The 14,366-nt window shown below is 47.1% G+C and overlaps 1 protein-coding gene across 9 annotated transcripts in view; it reads right to left on the reverse strand.

The window, feature by feature from the left end:
• sun1b (Sad1 and UNC84 domain containing 1b) overlaps positions 1-14,366 on the reverse strand; it is a 67,009-nt gene that overhangs the window by 33,985 nt on the left and 18,658 nt on the right. For all 9 annotated transcript variants that reach the window (XM_046306091.1, XM_046306093.1, XM_046306090.1 and 6 more), the window contains 3 exons: positions 6,259-6,447; positions 4,701-4,948; positions 4,159-4,185 (listed from right to left, as the gene is read on the reverse strand). In XM_046306091.1, the coding sequence (XP_046162047.1) occupies positions 4,159-4,185; positions 4,701-4,948; positions 6,259-6,374 (391 nt within the window). In that variant the 5' untranslated portion in view covers positions 6,375-6,447. The remainder of the gene's footprint in view (positions 1-4,158; positions 4,186-4,700; positions 4,949-6,258; positions 6,448-14,366) is intronic.

The raw sequence follows: 14,366 nt of genomic DNA on the forward strand, positions 1-14,366 counted from the left end.
TACAGGAGTTCTGTCTCTGTCTTTTTAAGAGTTATGGAGGACCGTTACAGTGATGAGCATACAGTCATGGCCAAAAGTTTTGAGAATGACAAAAATATTAATTTCCACAAAGTTTGCTGCTTCAGTGTCTTTAGATATTTCTGTCAGATGTTACTATGGAATACTGAAGTATAATTACAAGCATTTCACAAGTGTCAACGGCTTTTATTGACAATTACATTAAATTGATGCAAGGAGTCAATATTTGCAGTGTTGACCCTTCTTTTTCAAGACCTCTGCAATCCACCCTGGCATGCTGTCAATTAACTTCTGATGGCAGCCCATTCTTGTATAATCAATGCTTGGAGTTTGTCAGAATATGTGGGGTTTTGTTAGTCCACCCGCCTCTTGAGGATTGCCCACAAGTTCTCAATGGGATTAAGGTCTGGGGAGTTTCCTTGCCATGGACCCAAAATATCAATGTTTTGTACCCCGAGCCACTTAACTATCACTTTTGCCTTATGGCAAGGTGCTCCATCATGCTGGAAAAGGCATTGTTCGTCACCAAACTGTTCCTGGACGGTTTGGAGAAGTTGCTCTCGGAGGATGTGTTGGTACCATTCTTTACACATTTACATTTAAGTCATTTAGCAGACGCTCTTATCCAGAGCGACTTACTTGACTGTGTTCGTAGGCAAAATGTTGAGTGATCCCACTCCCTTGGCTGACAAGCAACCCCACACATGAATGGTCTCAGGCTGCTTTACTGTTGGCAAGACACAGGACTGATGGTAGCGCTCACCTTGTCTTCTCCGGACAAGCTTTTTTCCGGATGCCCCAAACAATCGGAAAGGGAATTCAGAGAAAATGACTTGACCTCAGTCCTCAGCAGTCTAATCCCTGTACCTTTTGCAGAATATCAGTCTGTCCGTGATGTTTCTCCTGGAGAGAAGTGGCTTCTTTGCTGCCCTTCTTGACATCAGGACATCCTCCAAAAGTCTTCACCTCACTGTGCCTGCAGATGCACTCTGCCATTCCTGAACAAGCTCTGTACTGGTGGTGCCCCGATCCCACAGCTGACAACTTTAGGAGACGGTCCTGGTGCTTGCTGGACTTTCTTGGGCACCCTGAAGCCTTCTTCACAACAATTGAACCGCTCTCCTTGAAGTTCTTTATGAGCCGATAAATGGTTGTTTAGGTGCAATGTAACTGGCAGCAATATCTTTGCCTGTGAAGCCCTTTTTATGCAAAGCAATGATGACAGCACGTGTTTCCTTGCAGGCAACCATGCTTGACAGAGGATGAAGAATGATTCCAAGCACCAGCTTTTGAAGCTTCCAGTCTGTTACTCGAACTCAATCAGCATGACAGAGTGATCTCCATCCTTGTCCTCGTCAACACTCACACCTGTGTTAACAAGAGAATCACTGACTTGTCAGCTGGTCCTTTTGTGGCAGGGCAGAAATACAGTGGAAATGTTTTTGGGGGATTTAGTTAATTTGCATGGCAAAGAGGGACTTTACAATTAATTGCAATTCATCTGATCACTCTTCATAACATTCTGGAGTATATGCAAATTGCCATCATACAAACTGAGGCAGCAGACTTTGTGAAAATTAATATGCATGTCATTCTCAAAACTTTTGGCCACGACTGAACAGAGGTAGATGGACAGACTGAAGACTGATATAGAGTTATCTGTGGTGAAACTACAGTAGAAAACAGCATCTGTACATACCGTGGAGAGAAGCTTTCCTCTACATTATAATCCACCAAACCATTACTATACATGCACAGTTAACCTTATGCCCAGCCTTCACAGATATGTTTTCACAGACACAGAAATGCAAAGACCAAGAGCTTGAGAAAGAAGTCGTGTCGGTGGACAGCGGAAATAGAGGGCTGAAAAAAAAAGAGGTCACTAAGGTCAGTGTTGATGATCGATGACCTTTGACCCATGCCTCCTGACCTCAGCTCGGCGGTGGGTCAGGTACCTTTGCCTTCGTAGCCGTTGGCCCTGTAGCCCATCATCCTGTGGAGAGTGGTCTGCTTAAAGAGCCAAGAGACACGGGACGCGCTGGAGGAGACAGCCCATCTGGCCCTGTCTAAGAGGGACGCCAGGACACCTAGTGACACAACCATATCACACATCAAAGGTCAGATCAGATAATCTGTCTGTTATACCCCCGTACCCATTCCAGCCCGGGACCAGATCAGTATTTTGATTTATTTAGCCGACAACTCAGACTATAATTTTGTGTTTTTGCTTCATTTAAACAACTCATCTGAATAATGTTAAGGCTCATACAGATCTGGGACCAGGCTATTCCATTTCCACCTCAAACGTCACAGTTTTGAGGCTGGGAAGAGACAGGAGTGGAAATTCCTTTGAATCTTAAAAATATATATTTTTATAGCACTATTACGATTAACTGGAGTCCAGTCCCTTGAGACGATCAGGTTGAACAGCTTTGAATAAATCAAACCACGAAAGACAGTAAAAAAAAGAAGGAGAGAGGAGATGGGTGTGAAGGGAAGTAGTATAAGGGGGAATTCAGTGAGGTGAAATTTGCAGATAGAAATACAATGAATAGAGCTGATATGATGCCCAATTCTGCACCATATCTGTTCGACATAATGCATTTCTACGTGAACATTTTGTAAAGTTGCGCCCCTCTGAACAGACCCCAGTAGTAAGTATCTCGTATACCTTTGCCTGAGTGGCTCCTGGCTCTTGTGCCCAGCCACAGAAAATTCTGGAAGAGCAGTGTCATCAGGGACACGATGGGGGTCAGGGCTCGTCTGCTGTAGTGGACACACGTGTTAGAGACTGACACCAGGAGACCTAGACAGAGAAAGGACGGCAGGTTAGTTAACTTAGCCAGACATATAAAAGGTGGAGAAATGGGTCCTTCTCCTAAGTGGAAACCCACGTAGCGTCAGCACTAACAAGCAAACAGAAACAGAGAAACACACAAGAACTGGCTGGATGACTGATCATTTTAACTTATTTTGGGCATTCTGGGCTTTTAAAGTGGTCTTCTAACGGGACTCAGTGATTTGATAAATGAAGGAAACAGTGTGATATGCACAGGTTGGTAACCATCAAACAGAAAGAACCTCCTGTTTACCTTGTTCCTAGGAGAGGAAGAGTGGGTCATGTTCATTTGGGAATGCAACAGAAAGTGTTTTGTAATAGAAAATGAAATGAGCGTCCAGGTTGTCCCTCCATGTTCAGTCGGTTTTCTTCCATTTGGTGCCTAATGAACACAACCATTTCACTCCCCAGTCAGTTGTGTGCACACGAGGTACGGTTCTCACCTGTCTTGCTCCTCTGACTCTTGACCGTGCTGTATAAACTGGAGGATGAGGCTGATGATGATGAGATGGCGGCAGCAGCTGCTGCAGCAGAGGCAGCCTGAGACGAGGAAGAGGATGAAAGGGCGGCGGCAGCTGCAGAGGCAGCCTGAGACGAGGAAGAGGAGAAGGTGGCGGCAGCTGCTGCTGCAGAGGCAGCCTGAGACGAGGAAGAGGAGGAGTACGTGGTGAGAGATTCTTTCCTCTCAGAGTGTATGGAACAGTCTTTACAGATGTAACCGTTGGCGACCATGGCGTGGCTGTGCGACACCGTGTTGACGCCGCCGTTCGCACCCGTTGAGCTGTGGTCCGTCCTTGAACTCCTCCCTGGGGGAAACACACACAAGAGGAACATGTTTAAGTACATCTTTGACTAGAAAACACTTTCTTCAGATATTTCTAATCAGTCCATTTATATGGTCTCAAAATATCATTATGTTGCACATCAGAGCTCTAGCCTTAAAGCCTGTGTTTACTTCCTGGAAAAGTGTTGTGATGATGCGTAGTAAAAGATCACTACCGGGTGAATGCTCAGAAATATCATTATGTTGCACATCAGAGCTCGAGCCTTAAAGCCTGTGTTTACTTCCTGGAAAAGATGATGCTGTAAAAGATCACTCCTGATCTGAAATATCATTATGTTGCACATCAGGAAAGCCTAAAGCCTGTGTTTACTTCAAAAGTCATGATGCAAGTCACTACCGGGTGAATGCTCAGAAATATCATTATGAACACTGATTCATTCCTGGAAAAGTTGTGATGATGGGTAAAAGATCACTACGGGTGAATAAAATATCATTAGAATGAATGGTGAAGTCTCACCTTTCAGACTGGTATCCTGATCTGAACCTACAGGAAATAAAGCCATATCAAATCAACCAAGTCAGCGGGAGATCATTGAACACTGATTCATTCATTGTGTTGGGTCACACGGGTAATAAATAACACAGCTAATCTCTGGAAAACCACATCAAAGGGATTCAATGGAGAGATGATACAATCAGCCTGCCCCGTCTCTCCCCTGCTAATCCCACAAACCATTCATCAGTCCTGCCTTACATATCAGATAGACACGCAAACACCAAACTAATTCAAATTAGCATGCTAGCTAGTTAGCTTAAACTGCTACCGTCCTAGTCTTATATTCTAATGCGGTTGACTGGTCCTAGACCTGTGCTTTAGCCATTGTATGACAGACTGTCTGACCATACCGGTCATGTCAATCCAACGATAGTCGGAGGAGTTGGCTAATGCACATACCGTACAGGTCTGGGACCAGAATAGAGCTGATGTATCCTCTCTATCAAACGTAACCCTTCCTCTGATCACATGACCCATGCCCTGCCCTTTCCTCTTGAACTGACCCCAGTAGCCATCTGTGGTAGTAGTGGTGGTGGATCGCTGGCGGAGGCTGGACTGGTCCAGGATGGAGGATAGCAGGGAGGCATCGCTGGCAGTGGTGCAGCCCGTAGAGGGAGTGTTGGTAGTGGAGAAGGACAGGGTCTTGCGTGGCGTCTGGTTCAGGGACAGGGACTGGTTCAGGGACAGGGACTGGTTAAGGGACAGGGAGCTGGAGGCAGACTGCTGCTGATGCTTTCTGCTCCTCACCATCCTGAGAGACAGGAGAGAGATTGATAGAGATTATAGAAGTCAGTGTGTGCCTGCCTCTGTGTGTACCTGCCTCCAGCTGCCTCTGTGTGTACCTGCCTCCAGCTGCCTCTGTGTGTACCTGCCTCCAGCTGCCCCTGTGTGTATCTGCCTCCAGCTGCCCCTGTGTGTACCTGCCTCCAGCTGCCCCTGTGTGTATCTGCCTCCAGCTGCCCCTGTGTGTACCTGCCTCCAGCTGCCCCTGTGTGTATCTGCCTCCAGCTGCCCCTGTGTGTATCTGCCTCCAGCTGCCCCTGTGTGCATCTGCCTCCAGCTGCCCCTGTGTGTACCTGCCTCCAGCTGCACCTGTGTGTACCTGCCTCCAGCTGCCCCTGTGTGTACCTGTCCCCAGCTGCCCCTGTGTGTATCTGTCCCCAGCTGCCCCTGTGTGTATCTGTCCCCAGCTGCCCCTGTGTGTATCTGCCTCCAGCTGCCCCTGTGTGCCTCCAGCTCCCCTGTGTGTACCTGCCTCCAGCTGCCCCTGTGTGTACCTGCCTCCAGCTGCCCCTGTGTGTATCTGCCTCCAGCTGCCCCTGTGTGTACCTGCCTCCAGCTGCCCCTGTGTGTACCTGCCTCCAGCTGCCCCTGTGTGTACCTGCCTCCAGCTGCCCCTGTGTGTACCTGCCTCCAGCTGCCCCTGTGTGTACCTGCCCCCAGCTGCCCCTGTGTGTATCTGCCCCCAGCTGCCCCTGTGTGTACCTGCCCCCAGCTGCCCCTGTGTGTACCTGCCTCCAGCTGCCTCTGTGTGTACATATTTCATGTTAATATAAGGCTAATATTTCTAACTTTTGTGTTTGCATGAGTGGGTTTGTGTGTGTCCATTGACTCCCTTCCCCTGTGTAGTCTGACCATGACTCTCTGACTGGACCCTGTGTAGTCTTACCATGACTCTCTCTGACTGGACCCTGTGTAGTCTGACCGTGACTCTCTCTGACAGGACCCTGTGTAGTCTGACCGTGACTCTCTGACTGGACCCTGTGTAGTCTGACCGTGACTCTCTGACTGGACCCTGTGTAGTCTTACCATAACTCTCTCTGACTGGACCCTGTGTAGTCTAACCATGACTCTCTCTGACTGGACCCTGTGTAGTCTGACCATGACTCTCTCTGACTGGACCCTGTGTAGTCTGACCGTGACTCTCTCTGACTGGACCCTGAGTAGTCTGACCATGACTCTCTCTGACTGGACCCTGTGTAGTCTTACCATGACTCTCTCTGACCGGACCCTGTGTAGTCTGACCGTGACTCTCTCTGACCGGACCCTGTGTAGTCTTACCATGACTCTCTCTGACTGGACCCTCCGCTGCTGTGGCTCTGGGAGGAGAAGTCAGCCAGGCTGTCGTTGCCATAGAGACCGCCAGTGGTCTGCAGACGCAGGCTCCGCCGCGACATCCTGGGTGAGTTGAACACGGGAGCGATCTGATGCACCTTCTCAAACTCTAGGGCCACAGTCGAGTAGCTGGAGCTAAGGACAGAAGAGGGAAAGAAAGAGAAGAAAGAGAGCAGGAGAAAGATGAGAGGAAGAGAGGAGATGGCAAGAGAGTGGGATAGTGAGATGGAAAAGAAAAAGAGGAAAGAGAGAACAGGGGAAGGGATGATAGAAAGAGAGGACAGGGGAAGGGATGATAGAAAGAGAGGACAGGGGAAGAGATGATAGAAAGAAGTACAGGGGAAGGGATGATAGAAAGAGAGGACAGGGGAAGGGATGATAGAAAGAGAGGACAGGGGAAGGAATGATAGAAAGAGAGGACAGGGGAAGAGATGATAGAAAGAGAGGACAGGGGAAGAGATGATAGAAAGAGAGGACAGGGGAAGAGATGATAGAAAGAGAGGACAGGGGAAGAGATGATAGAAAGAGAGGACAGGGGAAGGGATGATAGAAAGAGAGGACAGGGGAAGAGATGATAGAAAGAGAGGACAGGGGAAGAGATAGAAAGGAGAGATGGGGAAGGATGATAGAAAGAGAGGACAGGGAAAGAAGGGGAGAATGATAGAAAGAGAGGACAGGGGAAGATAGAAAGATAGAAAGAGAGGACAGGGGAAGAGATGATAGAAAGAGAGGACAGGGGAAGAGATGATGATAGAAAGAGAGGACAGGGGAAGGAATGATAGAAAGAGAGGACAGGGGAAGATGATGAAAGAGAGGACAGGGGAATGATAGAAAGATGATAGAAAGAGAGGACAGGGGAAGAGATGATAGAAAGAGAGGACAGGGGAAGAGATGATAGAAAGAGAGGACAGGGGAAGAGATGATAGAAAGAGAGGACAGGGGAAGATAGAAAGAGAGACAGGGGAAGAGATGATAGAAAGAGAGGACAGGGGAAGAGATGATAGAAAGAGAGGACAGGGGAAGAGATGATAGAAAGAGAGGACAGGGGAAGGAATGATAGAAAGAGAGGACAGGGGAAGAGATGATAGAAAGAGAGGACAGGGGAAGAGATGATAGAAAGAGAGGACAGGGGAAGAGATGATAGAAAGAGAGGACAGGGGAAGAGATGATAGAAAGAGAGGACAGGGGAAGAGATGATAGAAAGAGAGGACAGGGGAAGAGATGATAGAAAGAGAGGACAGGGGAAGAGATGATAGAAAGAGAGGACAGGGGAAGAGATGATAGAAAGAGAGGACAGGGGAAGAGATGATAGAAAGCGAGGGATGGATAGAAAGAGAGGGGGAGGGAGGAAAGGAGAGAAGTGTGGTGAATTTAGGTACTATATGACTCAGTCACAGTGCCTGTGCTTCTTATCACTTGCTGTAGGCCTATCAGAGGCCTTGGTCTGAATCAGACCAGCACTTCTGTGGTTTCAGCTTACCTCAACATTAAATCAACAACCCTCTCGCACTGAGTCAGTAGCCCAGTCAAAACTGTTCGGCCAATGGTGGAACAAACTTCATAACAGTTAACCTTATTCAAGGAATTATCACCTTTAAGATTTAGATGCACTATTGTAAAGTCTGTTCCACTGATCATAAGGTGAATGCACCAATTTGTAAGTCGCTCTGGATAAGAGCGTCTGCTAAATGACTTAAATGTAAATGAGTCAGGGCCAGTATTCATAACAGTTAACTTATTCATTATCACCTAAAAGGGTAAACTGATCCCAGATCAGCACTCCTACTCTAAGAGCTTTATTAATGCAGGCCCAGGGATTAGTTAACATAACATGATTAATACGGACATTCCCAACTTCCTCCCATCCACTGTCTGTATCTTAGTCACACATAAAAAACTAGAGAGACACACATTGTTTTGTAAACAGCAACACAGCATTGGGACAGCTGTAACAGCTCAGTAGGGAGAGAATGTTACCACAGGAACTGTTCCTGGAGCTGAACACTGGGCTCTCAGGTAATGACTCACCCAATAAACACAAGGAAAGAATATAAATGGAGGAAGAACGAGGACTGCGTGTGAAAGAGGAGAGGCCCAGACAGATACAGGATATAATAGAATGAATAAGGACACCATAGACCAGTCCTGTGTGGCTTAGTTGGTAGAACATGGTGCTTGCAACACCAGGGTTGTGGGTTCATATCCCACAGAGGACCCGTATGAAAAGGGAACACTTAAACACAATGTAACTCCAAGTCAATCACACTTCTGTGAAATCAAACTGTCCACTTAGGAAGCAACACTGATTGACAATACATTTCACATGCTGTTGTGCAAATGGAATAGACAACAGGTGGAAATTATAGGCATTTAGCAAGATACCCCCAATAAAGGAGTGGTTCTGCAGGTGGTGACCACAGACCACTTCTCAGTTCCTATGCTTCCTGGCTGATGTTTTGGTCACTTTTGAATGCTGGCGGTGGCTTTCACTCTAGTGGTAGCATGAGACGGAGTCTACAACCCACACAAGTGGCTCAGGTAGTGCAGCTCATCCAGGATGGCACATCAATGCGAGATGTGGCAAGAAGGTTTGCTGTGTCTGTCAGCGTAGTGTCCAGAGCATGGAGGCGCTACCAGGAGACAGGCCAGTACATCAGGAGACGTGGAGGAGGCCGTAGGAGGGCAACAACCCAGCAGCAGGACCGCTACCTCCGCCTTTGTGCAAGGAGGAGCACTGCCAGAGTCCTGCAAAATGACCTCCAGCAGGCCACAAATGTGCATGTTTCTGCTCAAACGGTCAGAAACAGACTCCATGAGAATGGTAGGAGGGCCTGACGTCCACAGGTGGGGGTTGTGCTTACAGCCCAACACTGTGCAGGACATTTGGCATTTGCCAGAGAACACCAAGATTGGCTAATTCCCACTGGTGCCCTGTGCTCTTCACAGATGAAAGCAGGTTCACACTGAGCACTGAGTCTGGAGACGCTGTGGAGAACGTTCTGCTGCCTGCAACATCCTCCAGCATGACCAGTTTGGTGGTGGGTCAGTCATGGTGTGGGGTGGCATTTCTTTGGGGGGCTGCACAGCCCTCCATGTGCTCGCCAGAGGTAGCCTGACTGCCATTAGGTACCGAGATGAGATCCTCAGACCCTTGTGAGACCATATGATGGTGCGGTTGGCCCTGGGTTCCTCCTAATGAGAGACAATGCTAGACCTCATGTGGCTGGAGTGTGTCAGCAGTTCCTGCAAGAGGAAGGCATTGATGATATGGACTGGCCCGCCCATTCCCCAGACCTGTATCCAATTGAGCACATCTGGGATATCATGTCTCGCTCCATCCACCAACAGACTGTCCAGGAGTTGGGGGATGCTTTAGTCCAGGTCTGGGAGGAGATCCCTCAGGAGACCATCCGCCACCTCATCAGGAGCATGCCCAGGCGTTGTAGGGAGGTCATAGGTTGACACATTTGATTTCCATTGATAATTGTGTGATTTTGTTGTCAGCACATTCAACTATGTAAAGAAAAATTAATTTTTCAATCTAATTTTATTTTAGTGTTCCCAATTTTTTTTGAGCAGTTTTTTTTGATTTGTTAAAAAGTTTGAAATAGTTTTTCAACCACTCTACAAATTTCTTGTTAAATGAAAGGTGCCCAGAGGTGCCCAGAGTAAACGGCCTGCTCCTCATTCCCAGTTCATGCATATTATAATTAGTATGTCACCTGAAGTTTCTTGTTTGAATGATGATTCTTCAAGATCGAAAAAAGGTACAGTTTTATATCCCACTTTCCTAGGCTGTCATTGAATAATTAAAACTGTTGTGGTGTGCCTGCTGCAAATGTGCACTTCACAAAATAGATGGCATCATGAGGACGGAAAATTATGTGGATATATTGAAGCAACATCTCAAGACATCAGTCAGGAAGTTAAAGCTTTGTCGCAAATGGGTCTTCCAAATGGACAATGACCCCAAGCATACTTCCAAAGTTGTGGCAAAATGGCTTAAGGAGAACAAAGTCAAGGTATTGGAGTGGCCATCACAAAGCCCTGACCTCAACCCTATAGAAAACATGTGAGCAGAACTGAAAAAGTGTGTGTGAGCAAGGAGGCCTACAAACCTGACTCAGTTACACCAGCTCTGTCAGGAGGAATGGGCCAAAATTCACCCAACTTATTCTGGAAAGCTTGTGGAAGGCTACCTGAAACGTTTGACCCAAGTTAAACAATTGAGTGTATGTAAACTTCTGAAACACGTGGTGTTATGAAAGAAATAAATCACTCTATTATTCTGACATTTCACATTCTTAAAATAATGTGGTGATCCTAACTGACTGACCTAAGACAGGGAATTTTTACTCGGATTAAGGAATTGTGAAAAAATGAGTTTAAATATATTTAGCTAAGGTGTATGTAAACTTCCGACTTCAACTGTAAATGTAAAAAAATATACCAGTTTGAGCCAGTAAGGTGTGGAGTGGAGACGGAATGTAAATATTGTGAATATAGAATTGGACACTTCTGCAGCGGAATCTAGAAACTCTCTCTCTCTGACTCACACATACCAGACCACACCCCCTGGCTGAGGATGCAGGCAGGCCAAGACCAGCGCCAACATTCCATCATAGAACATCAAAATCATTATTGCCACATTGGCTCTAAGAAACAGATCCTTTCAGAGTCTTGTCTATTGCTTGTGTACACACACACACACACACACACACACACACACACACACACACACACACACACACACACACACACACACACACACACACACACACACACACACACACACACACACACACACACACACACACACACACACACACACACACACACGATTTGATGTTAAACACACAGCAGTAGGGTACTATTATCCTACAGTAGGTTGGGTCTCCTCTCCTTTGTATGTCAGTCATCTAAATCCCCCTGACAGACAAGCAGGTCAGTTGAGGAGGAGAAAAGCATCTTAGCTGACTGACTGTGTTCAAGATCTTCCCTTCCTGTAATGGAGATGGGAGGCGGGAACAAAATGTAAGCACAAACACACGGTTTCATTCAATGTTAAAACCACTACAGTGAGAGTCCATAAGACTACATTCTGAACAACAACATGTGGCAGCCATTTAAAACAATGCAACACAGAAGGAGGAACAGGGGGTGGGTCCCACACACAGCCAGGCTGTTCTCAGATGCCACTCCTTCTCTAAAGGCCCCCAACATATAAACAGGGGTTCTGGCTGTAGAGGCCTCCTCTATCAGTCAATCCCCAGGCCTGTGTGTGTTGTGTCCTCCTGGCCCTAAAACCTCAGGATTACACCCTCCCATCCAGAGCCAATTATGGGCTTTGCTTTCCTCCTCCTGCCTGCTGCTCTACCTGGCTCTCCTACACACACCAACACCTCTCAATGTGACTGTGTTCTCTTCCCCAGAGAATGTGTGTGCTCTTCTAGGGAGTGTGTGTGCTCTTCTAGGGAATGTGTGTGTGCTCTTCCATAGAGTGTGTGTGCTCTTCTAGGGAATGTGTGTGTGCTCTTCCATAGTGTGTGTGCTCTTCCAAAGAGTGTGTGTGCTCTTCCAAAGAGTGTGTGTGCTCTTCCAAAGAGTGTGTGTGCTCTTCCAAAGAGTGTGTGTGCTCTTCCAAAGAGTGTGTGTGCTCTTCCAAAGAGTGTGTGTGCTCTTCCAAAGAGTGTGTGTGCTCTTCCAAAGAGTGTGTGTGCTCTTCCAAAGAGTGTGTGTGCTCTTCCAAAGAGTGTGTGTGCTCTTCCAAAGAGTGTGTGTGCTCTTCCAAAGAGTGTGTGTGCTCTTCCAAAGAGTGTGTGTGCTCTTCCAAAGAGTGTGTGTGCTCTTCCAAAGAGTGTGTGTGCTCTTCCAAAGAGTGTGTGTGCTCTTCCAAAGAGTGTGTGTGCTCTTCCACAGAGTGTGTGTGCTCTTCCACAGAGTGTGTGTGCTCTTCCACAGAGTGTGTGTGCTCTTCCACAGAGTGTGTGTGCTCTTCCACAGAGTGTGTTTGCCCACTACAGATCATGCTAGAGGCCACACCAGGTTGGATGGGATATTAGCAGAGTTGTCTATGTTGTTACCTCACACACAATGTTAAAGGCTTATGTGTTAAAGGTTTATGTTATTTACTTATGTTTTATATACTGTATATGAGGTTGGAATAATACTGTGAAATTATAATAATGCCCTTTTAGTATAGGAGCTGTCTGAAAAGACTGCCTGACATTTCAGCCTGTTTTGGTGGGATGGAGTTTTGGAATGCCTGATGACATCACCTGGCAGTAAATTTGTTAATAGACCAATAAGAAAATAGTTCCAAACCTCTCTGCCAATAACAGCTAGTTGCTAAGAAGCAATATTTGTTTATTTCTGGCCATTCTAATTGAAAACAATCACAGTAAGATACTTATTTATTCCCCAGAAATGATTTATTATTGAGATGAAAACGGCTGCATTGGACCTTTAAGAATACCCTGTTCCCCCTAAACCCAACATCCTAATACCCTGTTCCCCCCAGCCCCAACATCCTAATGCCCTGTTCCCCTGTTACCCCTACATCCTAATACCCTGTGTGCCCCTGTTCCCCACTCCATGTGATGTGGACTGTCTCCTGTCTAACCCCAAACACCCTAATACCCAGGCTAGGGGCGGTGTTTCCTGTCTACCCCCCAACATCCTAATACCCTGGCTAGGGACGGTGTCTCCTGTCTACCCCCAACACCCAGGCTAGGGGCGGTGTCTCCCGTCTACCCCCCAACATCCTAATACCCAGGCTAGGGGCGGTGTCTCCTGTCTACCCCCCAACATCCTAATATCCTGGCTAGGGGCGGTGTCTCCCGTCTACCCCCCAACATCCTTATACCCAGGCTAGGGGCGGTGTCTCCTGTCTACCCCCCAACATCCTAATATCCTGGCTAGGGGCGGTGTCTCCTGCCTACCCCCCAACATCCTTATAACCAGGCTAGGGGCGGTGTCTCCTGTCTACCCCCAACATCCTAATATCCTGGCTAGGGGCGGTGTCTCCTGCCTACCCCCCAACATCCTAATACCCAGGCTAGGGGTGGTGTCTCCTGTCTACATCCTAATACCCAGGCTAGGGGCGGTGTCTCCCGTCTAACCCCCAACATCCGAATACCCAGGCTAGGGTCTGTGTCAGGACTGTAGAGGACAGCTTTACCCACACAGGGGCACACTGTGACCGTCTGCAGTGCCAAGGTCACTCTGCCCTCCTGTAGGGAACACATGCTCCCTGGAGGGCACTGCTAGGGTGAGAGAGAGCACTGAGAAGTCAGGGGGGAACTGGGGAGTACAAATTGAATGTTTAGGTTCAGCATATCACAGGTCTCAGGGCAGGGAAAGGTACTATACTTCACAGTGGGCTGAGTGTGTTGTGGTGGGATCAATCATCAATGCAGTCAGACTGAATTTACTACCTGGAACCATACTTACATCTTCACTGACTGTAAACGTCAGAAGGCATCCAGAAGAACCCATGATTGCATGGCACAGAGCTCAGCAGAGAATAACACAGCACTGTCTACAGATGTAGGATCTTAATTAGAGCCAGTTTGCTACGACAGGAAAATAAGAAGATTATAATTATGTGGAATATAATTCATTTATATTTTTGTAGGGGTTGATAAAGGTTTCGTAAGGGAAAATCTAGTCTGAAATTTATAAGTGGAAAATACAAACTTCAGAAGGCATTTTAAACCTCAAATACACAACAAATTTGACATTTCCTGCAAAGGGCTGATTCAATCAACATGTAGTGCACAATATTAAGCACTAGACCAATCACAGACCCTCCACTATACTACCCTCCAGACCAATTAAAGACAGCAGAGCAGTTTCCTATACCAGGCCTCATTGTGTGTGTGTGTTTGTGTCGACCCTAATGGTCTGCAGTCTCCAGCATTTCTGTTTTAATCTTTCCTTTCTAATTAGGCCAGGGAGAGACTCAGACCTGGTACAATAGGTTAACTTCTTCGAGATAGGGGGCTCTCTTTTAATTTTTGGATAAAAAACGTTCCCGTTTTAAACAAGATATT

The sequence above is a fragment of the Oncorhynchus gorbuscha genome, linkage group LG16, assembly GCF_021184085.1.
Source record: "Oncorhynchus gorbuscha isolate QuinsamMale2020 ecotype Even-year linkage group LG16, OgorEven_v1.0, whole genome shotgun sequence".
NCBI classification, from domain to species: Eukaryota; Metazoa; Chordata; class Actinopteri; order Salmoniformes; family Salmonidae; genus Oncorhynchus; species Oncorhynchus gorbuscha.